Below are 22,977 nucleotides of genomic sequence, written 5' to 3'. Positions count from 1 at the left end.
GCCTCATTAACATGTGGGCAGCCGCAGCACTTCGAAGTCCCCTTATTTCCATCTGCTCATAGGAATAGGGGGATTTTGAAGTAGCCGGGGTCCTTTTGAAAAGGAGCCTCATCTGGACAAGCCACGCCAATTTCTAAGTGCCGCAGCCACCCGCATGCTAATGAGGCGCTGAATATGTATTTCAGCGCTTCATTAGTAAACTTCAAAATGGCCATTTGCATGGCCATTTCAAAGTTTTTGGCTAGTATAGACGTAGCTATTCAATCAGAGTCAAACTCCTCACTTAAACTTTTTACAACCCTTGGGGGTGAAAGTGCCACTGCCATGGGTCGGCCAAAGACTATTTCATAAGGGGTGAGGTTGTGTTTTTGATTGGGTGTGTTTCTAAGATGCATTAGCACTAAGGGTAGGGCTTCTGGCCACTTCAGTCCAGTATCAGCACAGATCTTTCCTAACCGTCGTTTTATGTCAAGGTTCCTTCTTTCCATGTGGCTGCTGGCCTGTGGGTGGTATGGGGTATGGAACTGCTGAGACACATTCAAAGCCTTGCAGATGGCAGTCATAAGTGATGCAGTGAAGTGGCTCCCTCGGTCAGAATCAATTCATAAGGGCACACCGAATCTCAGAATGATCTCAGTTAATAACCTCTTAGCTACAGTCACAGCATCTGCTTTTCTGCAGGGGAAACATTCAATCCAGCCACTAAACAAACCTACTATAACAAGACAATACTGATAGTTCATACATTTCAGGAGTTCAATAAAGTCTACTTGCAAATACTGAAATGGTCCTTCTGGCCATGGGGTGGCGCTTGGCGCTGTAGTTTCTCCTCCTGCAACATTAAACTGCAGATCAGACATGAATTGGATATCCTTGCAGCTTCTATGTGTACACCTGGGGTGTACCATTGTTCTAGGATCTGTGAGGCCACCCTGCTTTTGCTCATGTATGTCATCTGATGAGACACCTGAGCAAGCTGCTGTGTAAGAGATCTCACGGGGACAGGGCAGCCATGATCCCTAATGGGGATAAAGAACAGCCAGCTCTCTCCCAAAGATTTCTCTCTGCAGGCCAAGCGGCCTTCTGGAGTTCCATCCGGTCCCGCAAAGAAACAGGAAAAGAGACCAGAATCTGAAAGAGAACTGGAGGACCGTGTGCTGCTGCATGTCTGGCTGCAGCATCAGCACTTTCATTATCCATAGAAACAGGATCGGTGGCACCTGTGTGAGCTGGGCAATGGGTGAGAGAGAGGGATGTAGGGAGATGAATGGCATCGAGAAGTTGGTAGATAAGGGGACCATGGGAGATAGAGCCGGAAGAGGGGAGGAAACCTCGTTGTTTCCAAAGTTGTCCTGTAGCATGCCAGACACAGAAAGCATATTTTGAGTAAGTGTAAATAGCAGCAGACTGTCCGGGAGCCATGAGGCAAGCACAAGTTAAAGCGGTAAGTTCAGCTGCTTGAGCTGGTCTGATACCTGGAAGAGAAAAGGCTTGTAAAACATTATCTGTAACCACTGCATATCCAGCCTCTGGTTCACCAAATGAATTTCTTTTACATGACCCATCAGTGTACAATACCAGATCTGTATTTTCCAGGGGTTGATCAGACAAATCTTGGTGAGGCTTAACACAGTGTTCGAGCAATTCTTCACAGTCATGGGTATGAGGTTCACCATCAGACAGTAAAGGAAGAAGAGTACCTGGGTTAAGTATATTACATCTTTCAATTACAACCCTAACCCTCTAACACTAACCCTAACCCGAAGAAAGGGTAACATTCTCGTACTGGGTGCGTCTCTGAACAGACAGGTGCTGAGTGTGGTGTTGCTGTTAGAGAGCAGAGACGCAGATAACACTGTGGCCCAGTGTGGTAGGTTGGGCTTTTTCAGGTAATTCAGCAGCAGCTGCAACTGCCCTGAGACAAGGTGGAAACCCATGGGCTACTGAGTCCAGGGTTGCGGAAAAGTAAGCTACTGGGCGGGGTGTGGGCCCAAAGGGTTGACACAGAATTCCCGCCACGATTCCATCCTGCTCATGACAAAATAGGATAAAGGGTTTACTATGGTCAGATAAACCAACAACTGGGGGGTTGGAAGAGAAGGTTTAAGGGAAAGGAAGGCAGATTCACATTGTGGAGACCAGTTCACTGAATCAGGCGCTGAGTGTAAGAGTAGCACAGTAAGGGGTCTGGTGAGTCCAGAGAAATTGGGAATCCATTGTCTGCAATACCCAGCAGCACCCAGAAATGTGCATACCTGGGGTTTGGTTAAGGGTCGAGAAATGGAGAGAACTTGTGAGATCCACTCAGGTGTTAACTGGCAGCCAGCTCCTGAAAGTCAATGTCCCAAGTATTGAACCCTTCATTTCACAAATCATAATTTGGCTTTGGAGGCCTTGTGACCTCGTTCAGCTGGGCATTTTAACACATGCAGAGTATCGGTTCTACACCCTTCCTCAGTCTCACTGGCAATCAACACATCATCTACATATTGAACCAGTAGAGACCCACAGGGGAGAGAGATGGAATCAAGGTCAGCTTTCAGAAGCTGAGAAACCAGAGTAGGGCTTTCACAGTAACCTTGGGAAAGACGCGTCCAGGTTAACTGACAACCTTGAAAGGAAAAGGCAAAGAGAAACTGGGAATCCTCATGCACTGGGATAGAGAAGAAGGCGGAACATAAATCTATTACAGAGAACCATTTAGATGTGGGTGGAATAGAGGAAAGCATGGCAGCAGGGTTAGGTACTACTGGAAACCTGGGGATTACAAACTTGTTGAAGGCTCTCAGGTCTCACACAAACCTATAGATTTGTTTACCCTGGTTATCAACTTTTCCCTCCTTTTACACAGATAGTATTGGCGTATTACATGGAGCAGTTGTGTAAACAAGTATCCCTTGTTCAAGGAGTGAAGAGATTACAGGCTTAATACCCTTTTCTGCCTCCCTGGACAATGGATACTGGGGTACCCTTGGGAAAGGCTTGTTGTGTTTGGATGTTATTTGCACTGGGGTCGCAGAGGCTAGCAACCCAACTTCATTTGTGTGGGCTGCCCACAATGTCTTTGGGATATCTGAGAGGTCCAGGGGCATGTACCTCCTGAGGCCTCATCAGATTCCACTGAGAGTAGTAATGCCATCAAATTTGGGGCCCAGTAAGGGGGAAGGTCAACAAATATCCCCTCTTCTCTGCAGTAGAGGTTTGTGCTCAATTCACACAACAACTCACGTCCCATAAGGTTTACAGGAGAACAGGGAGATAACAGAAAAGAATGTTCTGCTGATAAGGGCCCAATAGTCACAGATGCGGTTTCTGAGACTGGATGGGGAATACATTGACCTATTCCCACAGCACTGAGCTGGCTCTGGTTTTGTAAGAGGCCCTGGTTGTGTTGTGCTATGTCCTGCTGGCACTTGCGGCATTCATTTTTCCAGTGGCTGATTTTGCCGCAGTAATGGGACTGCCCAGTTCTTAGGGGGTCCTCGGGGCCGAGATAGTGAGTGTTGTGGAAAGATAGTGATAGTGTTGTGGAAAGTTAGGTCGGCCAGAAAATGGAACAAAGTTTTGGCCTCTAGGTGGCGGTGGTGCACTAGTTGGGCGCCCTTTAGGGTTTTGCTTTTTCTGCAGATCTGCTATTTGCATGGCCATGAGAGTTGTTTTTAATTCCTTTTTCTTTGCTTTGTCAGCTTGCAGGTTCTCCCAAAACTGTGTGGCTGCCCCTGAATTTGGAGGACTGTGTTCTCTCTCCAGCCCAAAACATTGTTTTTAATCCTGTCCCTGATTTCAGGGAGGAGATTGTCCACTATACCTGTGATAATAATGGGACGATTACCTTCTACTTCTGGGTCAATTTGAGAAAGTTTTCGGAAGGCAGACAGGAGGTTCATCTGGCTTTTGCTTAACAGCTTGTATTGTTGACCAGTCATGCCGCACTAGGCCGAGCTCGGTGATTGCATTAAGGAGCCCCCTCAAATCATTGTTCAAAGCAGTTTGGTCATTAGCATCAGTGGGGGGGAGCTGGGGAGAGGATCAGTTGGCCATTGAGCACCCTTGTGATGTGCGGCTGCTAACCGAGCTTGCCGAATTAAAGCTGCATAATCATGAGGAGGCAGATTACCTCTTAAGAGCCAGTCTATGTCCCGATGGGTGCGGTTATAAATGTTAACAAGCCTTTGCAGTTCCTCACAGAATCCTTGGGGGTCCTCTCCGAAAGGAGGCAAAATGCTCTTAAAGTTTAAAATGTCAGCAGCAACCCATGGTATGTGGATCTGCTGAGGAGCCTGTCCTGGAGGTGCTGGAAACAGATAAGGGGAGCCTCTATGACTTGCGATGCATTTTCCTGATTAAAATATTGGTGGCTGGTGGCAACCTTTGTGAGCTCTTAAACAGAGTCGGGAAGTAGCATCGCTCAAAGAAAATTTCAAATAGGGTCCCACCCTGGGTGTGATCCTTCATAATTATAGCAAAGTTTGTGTCAGCATTAATCTGGGCTGACTTCCAACCCTTGTTTAGCAAATCAGGATCAAAGCTATCAATCAACTCCTGAACAGTATGCGACTTAAGGGGCTTAATGGGTACAAAAATCATATCAGGATGATCCAGTTAAGGGGGGGTGTGAAAGGTGCTTTTGCCTGGTGTAGAGATGGGGCCTGTGCTGATTGGGTAGGTGGTGCCTGAGTCGTTTGTGAAGAAGCAGCCTGAGGTAGCAGAGGTGGTTGAGGTGTGGATGGCTGGGGTGGTGGTAGCCAGCCTGTCCACTGGTCCAGAAGGTCCTCCGGCGGGTCAGGGGTAGCCCTGTTCTCAGGCAACTGAGGATATAATTGTGCCATTGCTGGGTAAAGTGGGGGTGCAGACAGCAATTCTGTGGAATCAGGCTGTTTCTTTAGAATAGCCAATTGTTGCTGCAGCTTTTCAATAGAGTCTTTTTGGCTAGCCATTATGCTTTGGTTCTTTTTCTTTTCTGCCACGTCCTCCCAGAGGTACCAATATTCCATCTGGTTAGGATGTGTTTGCTCCAGGAAACCTCTAAGGTAGGCAAGCTTTTCCAAATGAAAACTGCCCTTAGTGGCCACTGGTTCTGGGGATTCCCATAAGTACAGCCATTCCAAATGTCCATCAATTTCTTCAGTCTCCTAAGTTTCAAACCTGATGGTAATTTCCCGAGCTGACTGTAAATTTTTATCATCTGAGACAAGGGAGTCCCAGGCTGTGAGGCGCCTTTCCCCTCAGTCGGAGACATACTCGAGGGAGCTCTCCCACCCATGTTTGCACTATCCTATCTTAGGACAGCACAGGAGCCCAGTGGTGTTACGCTATCCAAAGGCAGCACAAGCGTCCAGCAACACTATCCTATCCAAGGATAGTGTGGGAGTCCAGCTTTCACTCACGCTGGTTTGGGTGTATGGCTGCAAGGGGCCTACTTCCCAGGTTAGCCTCTTACACGCCGGGGAGGGAAACCGCCTTTGCTTTCGGCGGCTGTTCAGTAGCAGTGACAGCACCAGTGCAGCTGCGGTCCCATTCCGGACTTCACTCACTCAAAACCATGCGCTTGGACTCGCCACCAATCAGTCAGCAACACCCCAACCCTTATTCGGCCACACCCAACGTTTTAAACCGCTCTCAAACCTCCCTGAGAAAATTTAGGAACAAAAGATGACTCTTACCGCCAGCCGGTGAGGAGAACAGGGAGGCAGACCTGGGGATTTTAAATGGATCCCTTACCCTTCAGATGTGCACTGTGGCCCGGTCCCATTCCCCGTCAGCCTCTCCAGCCAGAGTTCCAAGCCAGCCTGTTCATGACGTCAATCTGTTGGGGATCCCAAGCCCCTGGGGTACAGTGTCCCCCCAGTGGTCTGAGGCTGGAGGTCAAAGCAGTAAGACAAGAGTTAGATCTAAAAGGAACCTTTATTATGCATGCGTGCAAGCTGCCCGCTTACAAAGAAGCGAGAGCCCTGAAAAACAGCTTCAAGGGCCTTTTATACAGTTTGTTTAAAATGCAAACAGCTTAGTCGTTAACTGTTTTCTTTAACATATGAAAGTCTCAGCAGAATTACCCTGAGATGTTTCTGTAAGCACTAGCTGTGCTTGAGGTTAGTTTACACTACAAAGGTACATGATAACCCAGACAGAGGAGCCTACAAGATAAACCATCTCCAGGTAACAAGATAGGGGTTCCAATGAAGTGCAGTTGACCCTCTAGCTTCTGTTACAGAGTGAGGCCTGGTTGGTGTGAAAAATTCTCTTAACCCTTAAAGCAGTTTTTCCCCCCCAACAGAATACAGCACCATCATATTAAATGCTATAATATACTCCATTTACTCACAAGCATATCCACCAACCCCCAATGTCTTGTGGTTGCCGATAGTTACCAAAAGTTGCACACTTTAATACAGATGGATTAGGTGTGAGTATGGAGCCAGGTTGCTTGATCTGGATCAATGTGCCAGTGTCAACAAGACAAAAAGAACCCAACTCTGTAGTGCTACGCACATCTTTTATAAAAGCAATGAGGGGTCCTGTGGCACCTTACAGACTAACAGAAATGTATGAGCATAAGCTTTCGTGGGTGTGACCTGCATCTGACAAAGTGGGTCTCTGCCCACAAAAGCTTATGCTCATACATTTCTGTTACTCTATTAGGTGCCACAGAACCCCTCGTTGCTTTTGATCCAGACTAACGCGGCTACCCCTCTGATACTTGACACATCTTTTATATGTTCTAGTCCATAGTTCTGGTTCTGTCCCACTCCCTGAGGCACCCTGAGTCGCTAGTGAATGGCAGATGGGATTGATCGTCTGCCATGGCCCCAGGTTCCTACGTACCACCACCTTCAGATGGGACTTCATCTTCCTCTACAGGTAGCTCATTACACTTCACACACATTCACCCTCAAAGAGGCAGAGCAAGGTTTACAGGCTAATACAGCATATTATATCCCTCAAAATGGAGTCTTCAATACAACATGGAGTCAGATACAAAGTGCCTGAATATGAAATAACAAATATAAAGAACAGTGTAGTACAAACCTCTTATTCAAAGATACAGGGTAATACAAATTTTCTATAGAAAGATACACTTCTATCCAGGGTTGCTGCAACCAGGTCAGCCCATAATTCTGTTCTCTTTACAATGGAAAGACCCTCTGCAGCCACAACCCCCGCTATTGTACTGGGGGAACCCTCAGCCCCTGCCTTTCACACCAGAGACTTGCATGCCATGTTACTAAGTTCTAGCCTGCCCCTATTTCACACAAGCTTCCACCTGGCACAGTTTGTGGGAGTGGGGTGGGGGTTATGCATTCATTATTTTGAATTTATTTCAAAACTGCATGTACATCATTTAGACATTGCCAGAATTATTTTGAAATAACAGCAGTTATTTCAAGATAACTTGGCCATGTAGACATAATAGCATAATTCTGCCTAAGAGCCTGCCATTTACGGCATGCCTGTAGAGCAGACAGCACTCTAGCTGAGGCCCTTCAGTGTTACTCAATGTGAAATAATGGATTAAAACTGCATACAGCCAGACAGGATGATCCATACAGTAACTGAGCAACAGAATCAAGCATCTGAAAGACCAGTGCTAACCATTGCAGTGAGAAATGTCAGGATACAATTTCCTGGAAAATCAGAATGTATGCAAATATTCAACAGTTTCTATTTTATCAGGAAAGCAAAGGAACCCGGCCTTACCTTTCCAGTACCAGAAAATCTAGTCTAAGGATGCAATTGGGTAGGCAGTCAATGGGCAAGCAACAGATCAAATCCAGACCTTCAGACTCTTTTGAACAAAATTAGCTTTAAAAAAAATCATTACTGCAGTTATTTTTTTTTATCATCTCTGGAGTTTGGAGCTTGCCAATAAGAATCGGTTCCTTACAAAATAAGGGAACTACTAGTGGTCTGAAGAGAGTCAGAGATGGGATTTGCTCTCTTGAACAGTTTTCTATTTGCTGCTAGAAACAAGACCACGAGAACTGCTTTACAGGACCGGGTAGCTCAGAAATGAGGACAAAAAAAAGTGGGTTGTTTTTTGTTTTTTTTTTTTTAAAAAAAAAAACCACTAAAGTCTCTACACAAAAGTCAATGTAAGTAGCAGAATTGCAGAGAAAGACAAGGTTGTCGACCGGATTTAGCTTGGCTAGGGTTCGACCAGAGGGAGAACATAGAAGACAGCCAACCACATCCTACCTCTTCCGCCCCCCCCAACGCCTCGTTGACGTATTCTTTCTTCCACCAATGACACACCGCACAGAGACCTTTGGCCAATCATTACCCAAATTTTCATCTCTAATTGAAAAAGTCGCCTTTTAGCGCCAGTATTGATCCTTGGAACATGCGCACAAAGGGTGAGTGCGAACAAACATTTTCCCTACTGTTCAATAATAAAACTAGCCGTTATTAAAATAAACAGTTGAACGTGGTGTAAAACATTGAACATTTTTGAACTGAAGTAGTTAGAACGAATTAAGAATTGTTTCGCCCAGTAACTAGATTGTTTACATTGACATTCATTCGTTTTTTGAATACTGAAGAGCTCCCATCTACATGCTTATAATTGCCGTTTTTCAGACATCCTCTGCTCTTTGAAACGTTTTCGCGTCATTTCCTTGCAATTCCTCCCACCCCGAGACATGAGTAACCTGCCTCAGAGTAGAAATTTTAGATTTCATGTCAACTGATGTTTTGGAAAGAAATTCATACTGTCCCCATGCTAATTGCTGAATACCTAAAGAAACCTAATATTTGAAATATATAGTTTTATTAAAATGTTCTTAAATACATTAAAAGAAACCGCCTGGATTGTAGAAAGCCAAAATATTCTATAACCTCACTTACCTTGATCCTCTAAACAAAATACTCCACATCTACTGCAAGTTTTATATCTGAGATTTTTTCCCGCTTTTAAAGCTCTTCAGATCAGGAAAACACTAGTCTATTACAATTAGACAATAGAACTAAACAGCTTTGAACACTAGCTCAAGCGTACAAGTGCATTGAAGATTGGATATCAGCTACCTTGACGATTTACGAAGGTGTTAGCTAAATTAGCGTAATAAACTTCTGCATAAACCGATGAGCTAGACGCTGAAGTGACTACAGATCTTTTATGGGTCAATTGGGTGGCTCTTAAAAGAGCCGTTGTGGTCAGTTTTTAAAGAAGAGTTACTTGGAGCTGGTGTACTTGGTGACGGCCTTAGTACCCTCAGACACGGCGTGCTTAGCCAGCTCCCCAGGCAACAGCAGGCGCACGGCGGTCTGGATCTCCCGAGAAGTGATGGTCGAGCGCTTGTTGTAATGCGCCAGGCGAGACGCTTCCCCAGCGATGCGCTCGAAAATATCGTTGACGAAGGAGTTCATAATGCCCATGGCTTTAGAAGAGATGCCGGTATCGGGGTGAACCTGTTTCAGCACTTTGTAGACGTAGATGGAGTAACTCTCCTTCCTCGTCTTGCGGCGCTTCTTATCCCCCTTCTTCTGGGTCTTAGTCACCGCTTTCTTAGAGCCCTTTTTAGGAGCAGGAGCAGATTTAGCTGGATCAGGCATATTGACTGTAAAATACCCCTTGCACGCAAACACCTAGCCAAAAAAAACTTGAATGACGAAATGCTGCAGAACCCTCTATTTATAGGGCTTCTATGCAAATAAGGGTATCGTACTTTCTAGTTTCCTATTGGATGCTAAACGTGAGCTTTGTTGCAAAGACAAGTAAGGGCTGCCTAACTCTCAATCTTATTGGATAACTTCATCATCTTCTTCTCGATTGGTCAGATCGAGAAGTCGGTTTTTTATTGGGTCTTCGCAGGCGTTCTTTGGCTGTCCAATCACCATCCTCCGTTCTGATCCTTACGAAAACATAAGGGGCGAAGCAGAGGCAGGTTTATAACATTTTCGTTTTGTTTTAGCAGAGGACACAGGGCGATAACTGCTTTGCAATGTCTGGCCGTGGAAAACAGGGTGGTAAAGCTAGAGCTAAAGCCAAGTCTCGCTCTTCTCGCGCTGGGCTGCAGTTCCCTGTGGGTCGTGTGCATCGGCTGCTGCGCAAGGGGAACTACGCGGAGCGAGTGGGAGCCGGCGCTCCCGTTTACATGGCGGCAGTGCTGGAGTATCTCACCGCTGAAATTCTGGAGCTGGCAGGGAACGCTGCGCGCGATAATAAGAAAACTCGCATCATCCCGCGCCACCTCCAGTTGGCCATCCGTAACGACGAAGAGTTGAATAAATTGCTGGGCAAAGTGACTATCGCTCAGGGTGGTGTCCTGCCCAACATCCAGGCTGTGCTGCTGCCCAAGAAGACTGAAAGCCACAAAGCCAAGGGCAAGTGAGGCTGTTCCTCGCCTGCAGGACAGACTCTTCTGCTACTCGAACCATCTAAAACCCAAAGGCTCTTTTCAGAGCCACTCACACTATCAAGCAGAGAGTTGTTCTCATTGTGGAGTGAGGTTAATACGATGCAGTTCACTGCAAAACTCGGGTTGCTCTATCGGGAAAACAGGTGGTACATAAATGAAAAACGGTCCGTTTTGTACAAAGACTTTATACCTTCCCAAGGAGTCGGAAACGGCACTTCTGTTAAGGGAACGGCTGAGTCCCCTGCCGGGAGATGTTTGTAAGGGAGGTAATAAAGAGGAAAGTTTGTCCTGCAGTGGGGCTTGTTTTCCCTTGTCCTTACTGTGCTAGGCTGCATCAGGGCTAACAATTGCTATGCTAGGTCAGACTAAGTCCCTCTAAGCATCTCCTCTTCCCGTTTCAGAGAGGGTGGAATAACGGCATGTTTGCTCCCGCACCTGGGAGTGCGGTCACAGCTCGAGCTGCCCAAGGAGCCCAGGGCCCAAGAGATTTGCTGCTCGGGGCCGTGCGGGCTTCAGGGCCGCGGGGATGTCTGGTTAATGAGCAGACCCTGCCCAGGGCGGTTTGTTAGTTCAAAATCAATAACCGCTTCTCGACCCCTTTCCTGGCGTAGCCACGAAAGCAGGAGAGAGGCGCGTGCGGCGCGCCCGCGCGATGTAGTGACCCCAACACAGAAGCAATAGCAGCACTTTGAAGGCGGCTATGAGGTTTGGCTGCCTCCGCTCTCCCGTGACGGTCCAGCCACTGAGGGGCCGGAGGGAGCCGCGGAGAGGAATTTCATGGAGCGGCCGGGGAGGGAGGCGATATGAATGTGGCGCGGGGAACTCATCTGCGGCCAATCCATCCCCGCCCGGCAAATTCAAACCGTTCAAACGGCTGCGCGCGGCCGAGTCAGCCAATCAGCGAAGGAGGCGCGGAGAACGCCACGTCCCGCCGCCCAGGGTCGTTGAACGCCCCGAGCAACGGAGAATTGTGCCTCTGACCAATCCCTGCGCAGCCTGTGAAATTCAAATTCTCCAACGGCTCCGGCAGCGGCTGAAAACCCGCCACTGCGGGAGCCCAGAATGCTTAGAGCTGAGGCACGTTTCCCTCTCCGCACCACCCATTCTCCCGCCCGCACCGAGCTCTTCCTCCGCTTACCGGCTATCCCCGCAGCCATTGAGCGGCCCAGGGGGTTGGCTCGCAGCTCCTGCAGAGCCCACAGCCAAGTGCCCCTTCTATCCCCCCCCTTCAGCGCTGAGCTCAGCTTCCGATACCCCGTTTCCTCTTTCTGTACTGAGCACCTCCGATCTCCGTCCCCCAGTACTGCGCCTGCCTCACGCAGCCTCTGCCCTTCCCCCAGCACTGATCCAGCCCCTCAATCCCTTCTCTCTGCACAAACACTGAGCCCTCAGCCCGTGCGCCGTCAGCACTGAGCTAGCCCCGCGTGCTTCCTTTCCACCCCCTTGGCACTGAGCCATTTTCCAGTTCCCTTCGACACCCCCCAGCACTGAGTGCCTCTGTTTTCTTCTATTCCCCCAAGCACTGAACCTGCCCTCTCCCAGTGCTCCCTCTTCCCTCCTTCAGCACTGAGCACCGTTCCGCGCACCAAGGCACATGCGGGTGTACAGCACCGCTACAAACTCAGGCTAATCAGCGGGGTGGCATTTGAATCTCTCCTGGGGGGGCTGCCCAGGCACTCAGCTTACAGACAGGAAACATTACCGAGTATCCCCCACTCCCCAGTCTCCCGTCTGTTCCTACCGGCCTTTCGCATACTTCCTCCCGCTAGTGCCCCCCTCCCTCCACTCTGAACTCGCCCGTTTTCTATCCCTGCGAGCATTGAACAGCTACTTAGTGCTCCATTTCCCCCCTCCTCAACAATGGGCACCCCCTCGTTCCGCCTCTGTCTCTGGAGGCACTAAGCACACACCCCAGCACCCCTTCTATACCCCCAAGATATTGAGCTCCCCCCAACGTCCTCCTTCTACCAGGCAGCGACCCTACTCCCAGAATCCCCTTAACCCTCAAAGGACTGAGCACCCCTCGCGTCCTATCTGTCTACTCCAGGCACGGAGCCCACTCCCCAAGTGCTCCCTGTATCCCCTGGAACAAATGGTGCACTACCGAGAGCCCCTTCCCGAGCGCGCACGTGGTGCCCAGCCCTTCACCGTAGGAAGTGAAACCAGAAGAGCGAGTTTTTCCTGCCCAATCCCTGGGCTGCCCGGGAAATTTAAACCCTCTCAACGGTCGCATTGCAGATGCCAGCCAATGAGGAGCTTGGGTCCGGCTATAAATTGGGCGCAGTAACAGCCGAACGCTAACTATACTGTGGGCTTCAGTGGGTGCTCCTTGTAGCTTGCAGTGCAGATGGCTCGTACCAAGCAGACGGCTCGCAAGTCCACCGGTGGCAAAGCGCCCCGGAAGCAGCTCGCTACTAAGGCTGCCCGGAAAAGCGCCCCAGCTACTGGCGGGGTGAAGAAGCCCCATCGTTACCGCCCTGGCACTGTCGCCCTGCGGGAAATTCGCCGCTACCAGAAGTCTACAGAGCTGCTGATCCGTAAGCTGCCCTTCCAGCGCCTGGTGCGGGAGATCGCCCAGGACTTCAAGACCGATCTGCGCTTCCAGAGTTCAGCCGTCATGGCCCTCCAGGAGGCGAGCGAGGCCTATCTGGTGGGGCTCTTCGAGGACACCAACCTGTGCGCTATCCACGCTAAGCGCGTCACTATCATGCCCAAAGACATCCAGCTGGCTCGCCGCATCCGCGGGGAGAGGGCTTAGACCGCCCCTCTCCGAGCCCCCCCTGGCTCCCAACAACCACCCCAACGGCTCTTCTAAGAGCCACCACGTGTCCACGCTAAAGAGATGAGATTCACTGATCTGGCTCTCTTGAGTGAGGTTTAGTAACTTGCTTTTCGCTGTCCTTGCTCACGGGAAGCTTACTCTATAATTAACACTAAGCTAAATGTTAGTTATTTACAAGGTGAAAATTAAGGTCGCTTTAGACAGGAGGGGAAGAACTCAATGTAAAACCGTTCAGTGACACTCGCTGTTGTCCAAATATAACTAGAAGCTCCGTCAGCACACACCTGCCTTTCTAGATAAATTTGGTTTAGTTTAAATCCAACTTCGCACGACATAGGACCCGCAATCCCTAAAACAGCTTCGGTGCAACAGAGGGAGTTTAATCACATATTTTAATTGTAAAACTGGCCCGAGTGACATACAGTTTCCAAGAGACTAAAATGTGAAAGCGGGAGGGGTCCCAGCGTGCAGGCGAGAAGGGGCTGTTGTGAAGAAACTAATTAAAAAACTCCAGACACTATAATAAGTTCGAATTTTTTGTTGTTGTTGCTTCCTACCTGGGGTCCAACGGTTTGGTGAATGATCAGCAATTGGGAGCAGGATTCAGCCTCCGTGCTGCGGCTTGCATTCTGTGTGGAGATTTTTTTTTTTAAAACCATTTGTTCAGTGTTCCCCTGACTGGGTTGTTATGAAAAGGACTGGGATCTGTGAAAGCTCTGAAGAGAAGCAACTGAAGTCAGACCTCAGGTCCGCTTTCCCATGCAGGTGCCCTTCTCTCAAACACCCTCAAAGTTTGTACAGAAGCCCCTAAACAAATTAAATTCCCACCCCCCTCAGCAAACACCCTGGAAATATCGGACCTCTCGTCCTCTGACTGCACGGGAGAAGGAATGGAGGTGCTCCGCCGAGTGTGTTTAGCTCCCACGAACCGACCAGCAGGGAGGACGATGTAGCGAATCTTAAGGGTCTGGAACGCTCTGATTTTTCGGGGTTTTCTCTGCTCATTATCTGAGCTCTCCAGATCAATTTACAGCCGGTTAAAAGATATTCGAGTGAGAAGCGCCAAAGCCGGGCTGGGACGGATGGGTTTGGGCAGCTGAGATGGGAGGGGGAGGGAGGGTATCGTGGGTGTGATTAACAAATAAAGTAATGAGAGTAAATGAGGCACGTTGAGTTATTGATATTTTACACAAACTCCTGGAAACCACCGCTACATTCTCCCTGGTGGTCTAGTGGTTAGGATTCGGCGCTCTCACCGCCGCGGCCCGGGTTCGATTCCCGGTCAGGGAAGGTACTTTTTTCCTAAGCCATCCTCTAACTTTACAGAGTCAAAGCAACAAGAAATCCTGTGGCACCTTATAGACCAACAGTTATTTTGGAGCATAGGCTCTCCTAGGCAAAGACCCGCTTCGTCAGATGCATCTTTGCAGGAGCAGACTGGTAAAACCGCGCGTCTGTGCATACATTTGATCGCCTTCCTGCAAGACGCGGGCAGCTAACTGGGGAGCGCTGGGGGTTGACTGGCCACAGAGGCGGGGAGATTTTTTGGCCGTGTTCTGAGAAAAGCAAATGGGGTCCCCGAGATTAGGCCCCGAGCTGCAAACAGACAGCGCCTCATGCTCCAGCCTGGCTGTTATTGCAATAAACTTTGGCGTGTTCCTGGCGAGCGGCCAGCAGGATTGCAAGGGGCGAGTCACCACAAAAGCGGGAGGGAAGCCCTGAGAAGGCGGCTATAAGCGACAGCTGGTTGGAACTGTGTGCATGAAAAGGCACCGCTGGGATTCGAACCCAGGATCTCCTGTTTACTAGACAGGCGCTTTAACCAACTAAGCCACGGCGCCGGCTCGCGCAAATATCTCCAGGATTTTCTTTAAAACGAATGCCAGCTACTTCCGTATTGATGTCATCGACCACGTAAATGTATGAGCGAGCGAGAGATTCATTATCGGGGACAGCTGCTTGTGCAATGCACCTAAGGATTTCTACCCCACCTCCTGCAGTCACCTATTTAAGAAAAAGTGCTTGTAAGTCCACCCATGTTTAGCCCACTGGTAAACAATGCTGGGGAAAGCCCCACCTGGCATTTGCTGTGCATGAAGACTGCTCTGTTTGATCTCAATAACTTGATTCCGAAATGGGGTGCAGCTATGCTACCTTTTAATGCCACCAGGCTTGTCCTTTGAGCACTGACTTCATGATGCACTCTTTGCTAACCCAGCAGTTCTCAAACAGCTTACACCCTAAGGTCGGCTGAGACACTAGGGCCAGTGTTAGAGCAACTGGGGCCTAGGGAGGAAGTCAAGGCCTGAACACTGACAGCTGTATGTCTGCATTTTGAACAATCTTGGGCACCTTCAGATGGTGACTCCACAGTTGCTTGGAAACCATCCGCATACCCACCCCGACGTGAGTCGGGGTCTCTGTGCCCCACTGGGAAGACCTTCTAGCACAGCATCCAAACACACAGAGCACTGTCAGTGACAGATGCTCTCCTATACATACTCCAGTTGCTGGGCAGATTTATTGTCAGATGACACTCCATGTGCCCGCATTTTGGCAGCAGATTGGGAAAAGTTGCCAAAAGCCTGAACAGGAAGGAGTATCTAGGGCAGGGGTGAGCAAACTTTTTGCATCAGGCACCAATTTTCATCCCATCAATTAGAAGCTCCCTCCTCCCCAACCCCTGGGCAACCCCAGAAGTGAGCGGCTGTCTCCCAAGAGTGACGTGGAACTGACTGAAGTATTGAACTCTTTCTAATTACTCTTCCTTCTTTCCCTCGTCCCCAGACAGTTCTCCCTCGGAATCATGTCTTTGGCTCGTTTTGTTGAATCTGAATAGCTGTCCAGGCAGTTTAGATTAACCGCTTCTTTGTTCTCATTAAGTTGCCCCAATGTGTGAAGTAAATGCTGTAAAATTTCCAAGAGACACACATGTTCCACCCTGCGCCATGGCTGTGTGCACAGAACACAGGCTAAGGTGGCATTGGAATTTGTACTTTTTTTTTGTTTTTTTGTAAAATTGCAAGACTCATCATGCTGAGGACTCCTCCTTTCTCTGTAGTAAGAGAAGCCCAACAGACGAGTCTAGTATTCAGGGCACTTTTCTTGCTTGCCTATACCACTTGAATCCAGCTGGTGGCGCTGTGGTATTCTCAGGGGCTATAGGGCAGGGACTGCACTCGATGACCTCTCGAGGTCTCTTCCAGTTCTAGTGTTGTATGATTTCTTCAGCTGCTATGGCGCTGCCTGTGCCACGCTGGCTGCTGGGGAGCAGGGGGGAATCACCCTGGACCTCTCCTAAAATATTCACTCCCCCTGCTGGGTGCCCCTGATCTAGCTCAGGTGGCAGTCAGCGGAAGCTGCAGCCCTGTCCCCCCACTCAGGACGGCCCTGCCACCAGGATACAGAAGGGATGGGACATATGCAGGAGGTAAGTGGAGTCTGGAGCATTTGCAGAAGCAGCCTGAAGACGCAGCCACACGCGCGCTGTCCCCACTGGGAGCCAGTGGCAGCCGGTAAAACCAGACCTGACACAGCCTGGCACACAAGTGGCCCTCCAGTGACTGCAGCTGCGCTCAGCCTTTTATACAGCCTTTGGCGGGAAAACCTCTGAGGAGGTGGAACCCTCGGAAGGTTCTCTGGCGGGAAAAACTGGTTTGATCCTGTTCTAGCTGGAACAGGCCAGCCCCCTCAGCAACATGGAGGTGTGGGTCACAGGCCTTGGACTCCATTTTGATTGTTCACAAAACATCATTTTGACGTCACAAAGCCAGGAGCAAGCGATGTTATCAGATGACTGCATAGTGATTAACAGCCAAGGGGACCCTAACCCTTCAGTGTTGCCTGCTGTGTCACAATGCTGGAGCCTCTCAGCCTCTTGGTTCTTAAATGCCCACACCTTGAGGATCTCTGCCTTCCAACATGCTCAGCTGTCTAATAGCACAAAGTGGGGCAGGTGCCCCAGGCCCTGCACTTTTGGGGGCCCCATGGCAGCCACCCAGTCATCCTATGGATGGGAGGGGGCAGATTACCTCGGGCAGGGTGCAGGCGGCAGCAGAAGTAGGGGGTCGTCTCCTCTCACCGCACTTCCCCTGCACTCACCACATGGTGTGAACAGCCACTGCTCTGCCACTCCATGGCGTCCCAGCTCTCTGATTCCCACTTCTCTGGGGCACAGGAAGCCATCTCTGCTGCCAGTGGCCCACGGAAAAGTGGGGCTCCGCAGGCTGGGAGGGTGTGGTGAGTGGAGCAGGCTGCTGCTTGCACCATGTGGTGAGTACAGCAGGGAGTACTGGTGGGGGGAAAGGAGAGGCCAAAGGGATGCTACTCCTGTTGCTGCTGCCGTCTACAACCACGCCTTGCTCCAGTTAATCCCCGGTCAAGGAGGGGGCAAAGATGCAGGGTGGGAGCAGAGCAGGGGAGGAGACAGAGCCTGTGGTGGAAGAGGGGGACTACACCAGACCCAGTGCCTGTGACACAGGTGGGGGACTTGTCCTGGTACCTGTCCTCTGCCCTCTCAAGTTGGCCCTGCCTTTTCACATTTCTGGGATGCTCCACTCAGGAGCCAGAGCCTCTGGCTGTGACCGAGGCATTTAGCTTCCTCTGCTTGGCAGTCTAATAAGTGGCTCTCCTTACCTCTCAATGGCCGAATGCCACTCAGTAGAGGGAGATTTCTGAAACCCAGGGGAATGTATCACCAAGGATCTTGCCAAATCCATCTGCTTCTGTCTGTGAGGGCTGCTGACATGAAGGGCTGGCACATGTGGTACAAAAGATGTGGAATAAAAGATGCCATCAGCTCTCTGACCACTTGAAGTCTGTCCTGATGGATGCCTCATTCCCCCCGACCTGACTTGGAAAGATTTTTTTTTCTCCTGAAGGCTAGCCATATGTGAACCAATGGCCACAGATGCAATCATCTGCACACCATAGAACCAGAGCCAAGCCAACCAGCAGCATTTGCGGAAAGCTGAGTATTTGTGTGGCTGCCCAGGAGAGACTCAGCACTGTTATAAATGCTAGAGACAAATCAGGGCTTGGGTAGGAGGCTGAAAGTTCACAACCCTTTGAGGGGTAACCCTCCAGTGTGAACAGTAAGGGAGTTAGTCTGTAACCTAACAAAACAAAAAAGCAGTCATGAAGTATTTTAAAGACTAACAAAATAACTTATTAGAAGATGTGCTTTGGTGGGAGCAGACCTACTTCTTCCGATATGGAGACAGTGCTGTATTGGAAATGAGAAGGCCTGTGTGAGAAGACCGGTCCTACAGGTAGCTAGGTCAGTGAGCAATACATTCCTCCAATTGCTTTTTCTTGCCCTACCCCATACAAAAGTACCTTATTTGTATGGCAATTTTCTGATAAACAGTCAGCAGGAAAGTTGTCTATTTGCAGGAGAGGTTAACTGCTGATTAATGATTGCCCAGGGAAAGGAGCTAGGTGCCTGGCAGGTGAGAGAAAGCAAATGTCACCCTCTAGACCTGGGCAAAAGAGATGGCAGAAATGTGGCGCTCAGCCTCTTGGTTCTCACTCTGGCCAGAAGAGTCAATATGCTGTTTAGATTGCTGACTTGTTTCATGCTGTTAATTATGTCAAGGCACGAAAAATGAGGTAAAGGCAGACCAAGCAAAGGTGGTGTTAAGAGGCAGAGCAAAGATCTCAGGGATAACATTTAGTGTACCACAAAACCTGTGATTCACCGCCTGGCCCTCTGCAGGGGTGTGAAGTGGATTTCAGGGTGATCTATGAAGAAACATGTGGGGTACAGAAGGTGTTTCTGGAGAAAGTGGTTGGCAATGCAGTGACTTACACTGAGCATGCCAAGAGGAAGACAATGACAGCCCTGGATGTGGTGTGCGCCCTGAAATGCCAGTGGTGCACCCTGTACAGATTCTGAGGTTGATTTTGCAAAGCGCAGTTATTTAACACAGGGGCTGTAAAGGCCACCCACACTTGCACAGAAAATTGAGTGTGTTATGCTGTGATCAGAAGTAACGTGATAGTTTAACACTGCTACTGCGTCAGGTGTAGCAATGGGTTCATTTGTGTCACCAGTTTTTTAAAAGCAACAAAGGGTCCTGTGGCACCTGATAGACTAACAGAAAAGTTTTGAGCATGAGCTTTCATGAGCACAGACTCACTTCATCAGATGCTGCATCTGATGAAGTGAGTCTGTGCTCATGAAAGCTCATGCTCAAAACTTTTCTGTTAGTCTATCAGGTGCCACAGGACCCTTCGTTGCTGTCACAGATCCAGACTAACATGGCTACCCCTCTGATACTTGACAGTTTTTTAAACTGTTTTCTAACTTAATGCCTCCCCCCCCAATTATTTCGCTGTTAAAATATGTGTTTTACAGTTTGCTGATAATTCACTACCTACAAAAGCGGAACATTAGTGAATTCTGTATGTTTACACACTGCAAAAAGAGCCAGAAACTGATTAATAGAACAAATTAATAGAACACCCAGAGCCCAGTTTGCATGCAGACTTCTGCACTAGAGATTTTGGGAGAGGGACAAAGATTTTGGCTGAACAGGTTCATTTGGCTCTTGTGTCAACAGAAAGGGCCTTCTAACGCCACAACATAGGGAGCAGCTACACACTGAAAGCATTCTGTCAATAGAGTTTCAATAGAACTCTGTATTTGCCTTGACAGTATTATCCTCAAAAATTTGAGGCATGACAATCTGTCACAGAGCAAGCTCTGTGTGTGTGTGTGCGTGTATATATAGATAGATAGATAGATTCAATCTGTCGACAGGTGCTTGTAGTGTTGACAGAGCCTTGGTGTCTCTCTTTTGAAGAGGCACCATTGAATTAACAGCCAAATCCTGGATGCCCACAGCGCAGGCCGCTTGGGAACTGGGGTGCGGCAGCTCTCCCGCTAGACATATTGGGGGGTGCGGATTACCTAGAAACAGCAGCCCCCTGAAAAACCCTGCCCGGGAATTTTGCGGCTCTTGCCTCCTCACGCTGACGAGTAAGTGCCGGCTCTAAACTTAAAGACTCGCTAAGTATTGGCTGGAGCGGTCTGTGTCTGATTGGTGGACGGAGATTAACGTCACCCCGCATGGCTCAGACGGGAATGAGAGAACGCCCTGACTTCCGTAATAGGCTTCCCTCTGGTCCGACCACAGATTAGTTAAGCTCTGTAACTGGTAAGCGTGAAAGTCTGTCGTAGTTTAGCGTTTCCCTCTCGTTATGTCTGGACGAGGCAAAGGGGGCAAGGGCCTGGGGAAAGGAGGGGCAAAGCGGCACCGTAAAGTCTTACGAGACAACATTCAGGGTATTACGAAACCTGCAATCCGCCGTTTAGCCCGTCGCGGGGGTGTGAAACGGATTTCAGGGCTGATCTATGAAGAGACGCGCGGGGTTCTTAAAGTGTTTCTGGAGAACGTCATCCGCGATGCAGTGACGTACACTGAGCACGCTAAGAGGAAAACCGTGACCGCTATGGATGTAGTGTATGCCCTAAAACGGCAAGGGCGCACCCTGTACGGATTCGGGGGCTAACTCTTCCCCTGACTGAAATTATTCAACCCAAAGGCCCTTTTAAGGGCCAACCACTGTTACGTAAAGAGCTGGTTTTGCTGATTAAAAATTGAGTATTTAATGTAGAGGTTTTAGTAAAAACGTTATTTTGTAGTGAAATTATCACAGTATTTTTAAATACTGTTGAAATATAAAAGTATAAACTAGCACCTATATTACCGTCTTAGAGGGAAACATCAAATTAGTAGCATAACATTCTAAAACTTTAAATAATTTTTACTAGAATGTTATTGACTTACTTGACAAGGCAATCTGAGGAGTCCCGGGGTGCTTTAAGAATACAGCGGTGTCCAATAGCAGTTCAAGATCACGTGTAGTTAGGTTTCTACAGTTACCACATTACTGCATACAGAACTTTATAGACGAAGACACTCGCAGCCCCCCCCGCAATAAATACACTTCCCTAGAAGCAGGTATCTGGAGCCCACCAGTTCAATGCTGGCAACTCCCCTGGGCCACTTCACTCGCTACTTTTCCCCACCAAGCATATTAGTGTGTGCTTTTATTTGTCACAAACCACGGATACTAAGATGATGTCTGCAAGTTACAAAAATGGAGAACAAGATGGTTGCTGTGATGGGAGTGTCACGTCCCGCCTCCAGAGCAAGATTTTACAGGCCGTTTACAGAGCTGAGTTCCAAGCATGTCCATTTCCAGCTTCTAACAAACACAGGCTAGGGACACCATTCCTCTCCGTCTTGGTTAATAACCATGGATTGACCTAACCTGCATGATATCTAGGTTTTTTGAACACTGTTAAAGTCTTCATATTCACAAGATCAAGCATTTACAGAAGAAAGCAGATGGGAAAACTAACAGAAATTTGTGCTAGTCTATATACTATCAAAACAAAATAGCAGTCAAGTAGTACTTTAAAGACTAAAATAATTTATTAGGTGAGCTTTTGTAGGACGGACACACTTCTTCAGGCCACCTATTAAGCTGTTTTACTTAATATTGGGCATTTCAATTCGCAGTCACCATTAAGTTACTCAAATATTAGATTTAGCCAATCCACAGAAATGCAATCTCCTACAGACTAAAAGGAAGTTACAGGGTTACTAAGTAGCACCCAAGTCTTTCAAAGTGATAACAGGAAGTTTCTCACACAATAAAGTGTGGATTAGCTGCAAATTTGGCAGCTCAGCGCTAGGTTTTCTCATTAGCGTCACTAGCACTACCAGCTTTTACAGAGAAAACTCAAACAGGAATTTTAGGAGCAGTTGTTCCACCTTTACAATGCCTCACCCATCACGTTATAGGGAGGTTTGTGAAGGAGAAAAGCTCCCGCAGAACCCGCAGTTATATTAGTTCAGGAAGGTAGACTGAACAGCTTATTAATTTGAGAGCTTGACTCTAACAGTTCAACCAGGGGTTACTAAACTACCCTCTACAGCTTCCCTAACTAATACTACTCCAAACCGGTTAAATCAGCGTAGAGAAATATTTATCAACTAACCTGCAATGTGAACACATTTCAGCTTTTCACATTTATAGCCTCAGCAAAGCCAGCTCTTTCTGTGTAGACGGAGGTGGCCCTTAAAAGGGCCTTTGTGTTTTAAGAACTCCGATTGTTCCGAAGAGAAAGATTTAGCCCCCAAATCCGTACAAGGTGCGCCCTTGGCGTTTTAGGGCGTACACTACATCCATAGCAGTCACAGTCTTCCTCTTGGCGTGCTCGGTATATGTTACTGCATCACGGATCACATTCTCCAGAAACACTTTCAGCACCCCACGAGTCTCCTCGTAGATCAGCCCCGAAATCCGCTTCACTCCACCACGGCGAGCTAGACGGCGAATCGCAGGCTTAGTAATGCCCTGGATGTTGTCTCTCAGGACCTTACGGTGCCGCTTAGCGCCTCCTTTTCCCAATCCCTTTCCCCCCTTTCCTCGACCCGACATTTTTGCGCAAAAACCGAACAGGCGAAACCAAATAAAAAAATGTACGGCGGTCCTCGAACAAGAATTTAACTAGTCAGTAATCGGACCAGAGGGAAAACTGAAAAGTAAACCTACAGGCACTCCCTCCGCCCACCCCCGTTTCCGGATTTTCCGGGTGACGCTCATGCTCCTTCCCCCCTTTCACCAATGAGACATGGCGACTCTCATCGCAGCCAATCCGAAGCCAGTCTTCAAATTTAAATTCAAAATAATTAATTTTGGCGCTTGGAGTTCTTTTGTGTGTGCGCAGATGATTTTTTTTTTTATAATCAAGGGGGTGTCTTTTCGCTGCATCGAAGGCAGAGACTTTATTTTCTGTATGGGAATTCATTCGGTATTTCCAGC

General features: G+C 48.6%; 5 protein-coding genes and 2 non-coding genes across 7 annotated transcripts; 4 read left to right on the top strand and 3 right to left on the bottom strand.

Moving 5' to 3' along the window:
• Nucleotides 1–5,811: 5,811 nt before the first annotated feature.
• Nucleotides 5,812–22,593, bottom strand: LOC142024290 (histone H4). Its single transcript, XM_075016150.1, has 2 exons — nt 22,151–22,593; nt 5,812–5,858 (listed from the first exon to the last, which is right to left on the bottom strand). The coding sequence occupies exon 1, from the start codon at nt 22,591–22,593 to the stop codon at nt 22,282–22,284; it is 312 nt and encodes a 103-aa protein (XP_074872251.1). The 3' UTR covers nt 5,812–5,858; nt 22,151–22,281.
• LOC142024288 (histone H2B 8-like) lies at nt 5,904–9,573 on the bottom strand. The gene has a single exon (XM_075016148.1). The coding sequence runs from the start codon at nt 9,547–9,549 to the stop codon at nt 9,169–9,171; it is 381 nt and encodes a 126-aa protein (XP_074872249.1). The 5' UTR covers nt 9,550–9,573; the 3' UTR covers nt 5,904–9,168.
• Nucleotides 9,939–10,538, top strand: LOC142024286 (histone H2A type 2-C-like). The gene has a single exon (XM_075016145.1). It carries the CDS (start codon nt 9,939–9,941, stop codon nt 10,326–10,328), a length of 390 nt encoding a protein of 129 aa, XP_074872246.1. The 3' UTR covers nt 10,329–10,538.
• On the top strand, nt 12,703–13,113 carry LOC142024285 (histone H3). Its single transcript, XM_075016144.1, has one exon. The coding sequence runs from the start codon at nt 12,703–12,705 to the stop codon at nt 13,111–13,113; it is 411 nt and encodes a 136-aa protein (XP_074872245.1).
• On the top strand, nt 14,356–14,427 carry TRNAE-CUC (transfer RNA glutamic acid (anticodon CUC)). The gene has a single exon. It is a non-coding gene; the product is annotated as a tRNA-Glu (tRNA).
• Nucleotides 14,905–14,978, bottom strand: TRNAT-AGU (transfer RNA threonine (anticodon AGU)). Its single transcript has one exon. It is a non-coding gene; the product is annotated as a tRNA-Thr (tRNA).
• On the top strand, nt 20,341–20,652 carry LOC142024292 (histone H4). Its single transcript, XM_075016152.1, has one exon. The coding sequence runs from the start codon at nt 20,341–20,343 to the stop codon at nt 20,650–20,652; it is 312 nt and encodes a 103-aa protein (XP_074872253.1).
• Nucleotides 22,594–22,977: the final 384 nt, after the last annotated feature.

Source organism: Carettochelys insculpta, chromosome 22, assembly GCF_033958435.1.
Source record: "Carettochelys insculpta isolate YL-2023 chromosome 22, ASM3395843v1, whole genome shotgun sequence".
NCBI lineage: Eukaryota > Metazoa > Chordata > Testudines > Carettochelyidae > Carettochelys > Carettochelys insculpta.
The sequence above is the reverse complement of the archived record's forward strand: the minus strand, read 5'-3'. Positions and strand labels throughout refer to the sequence as shown.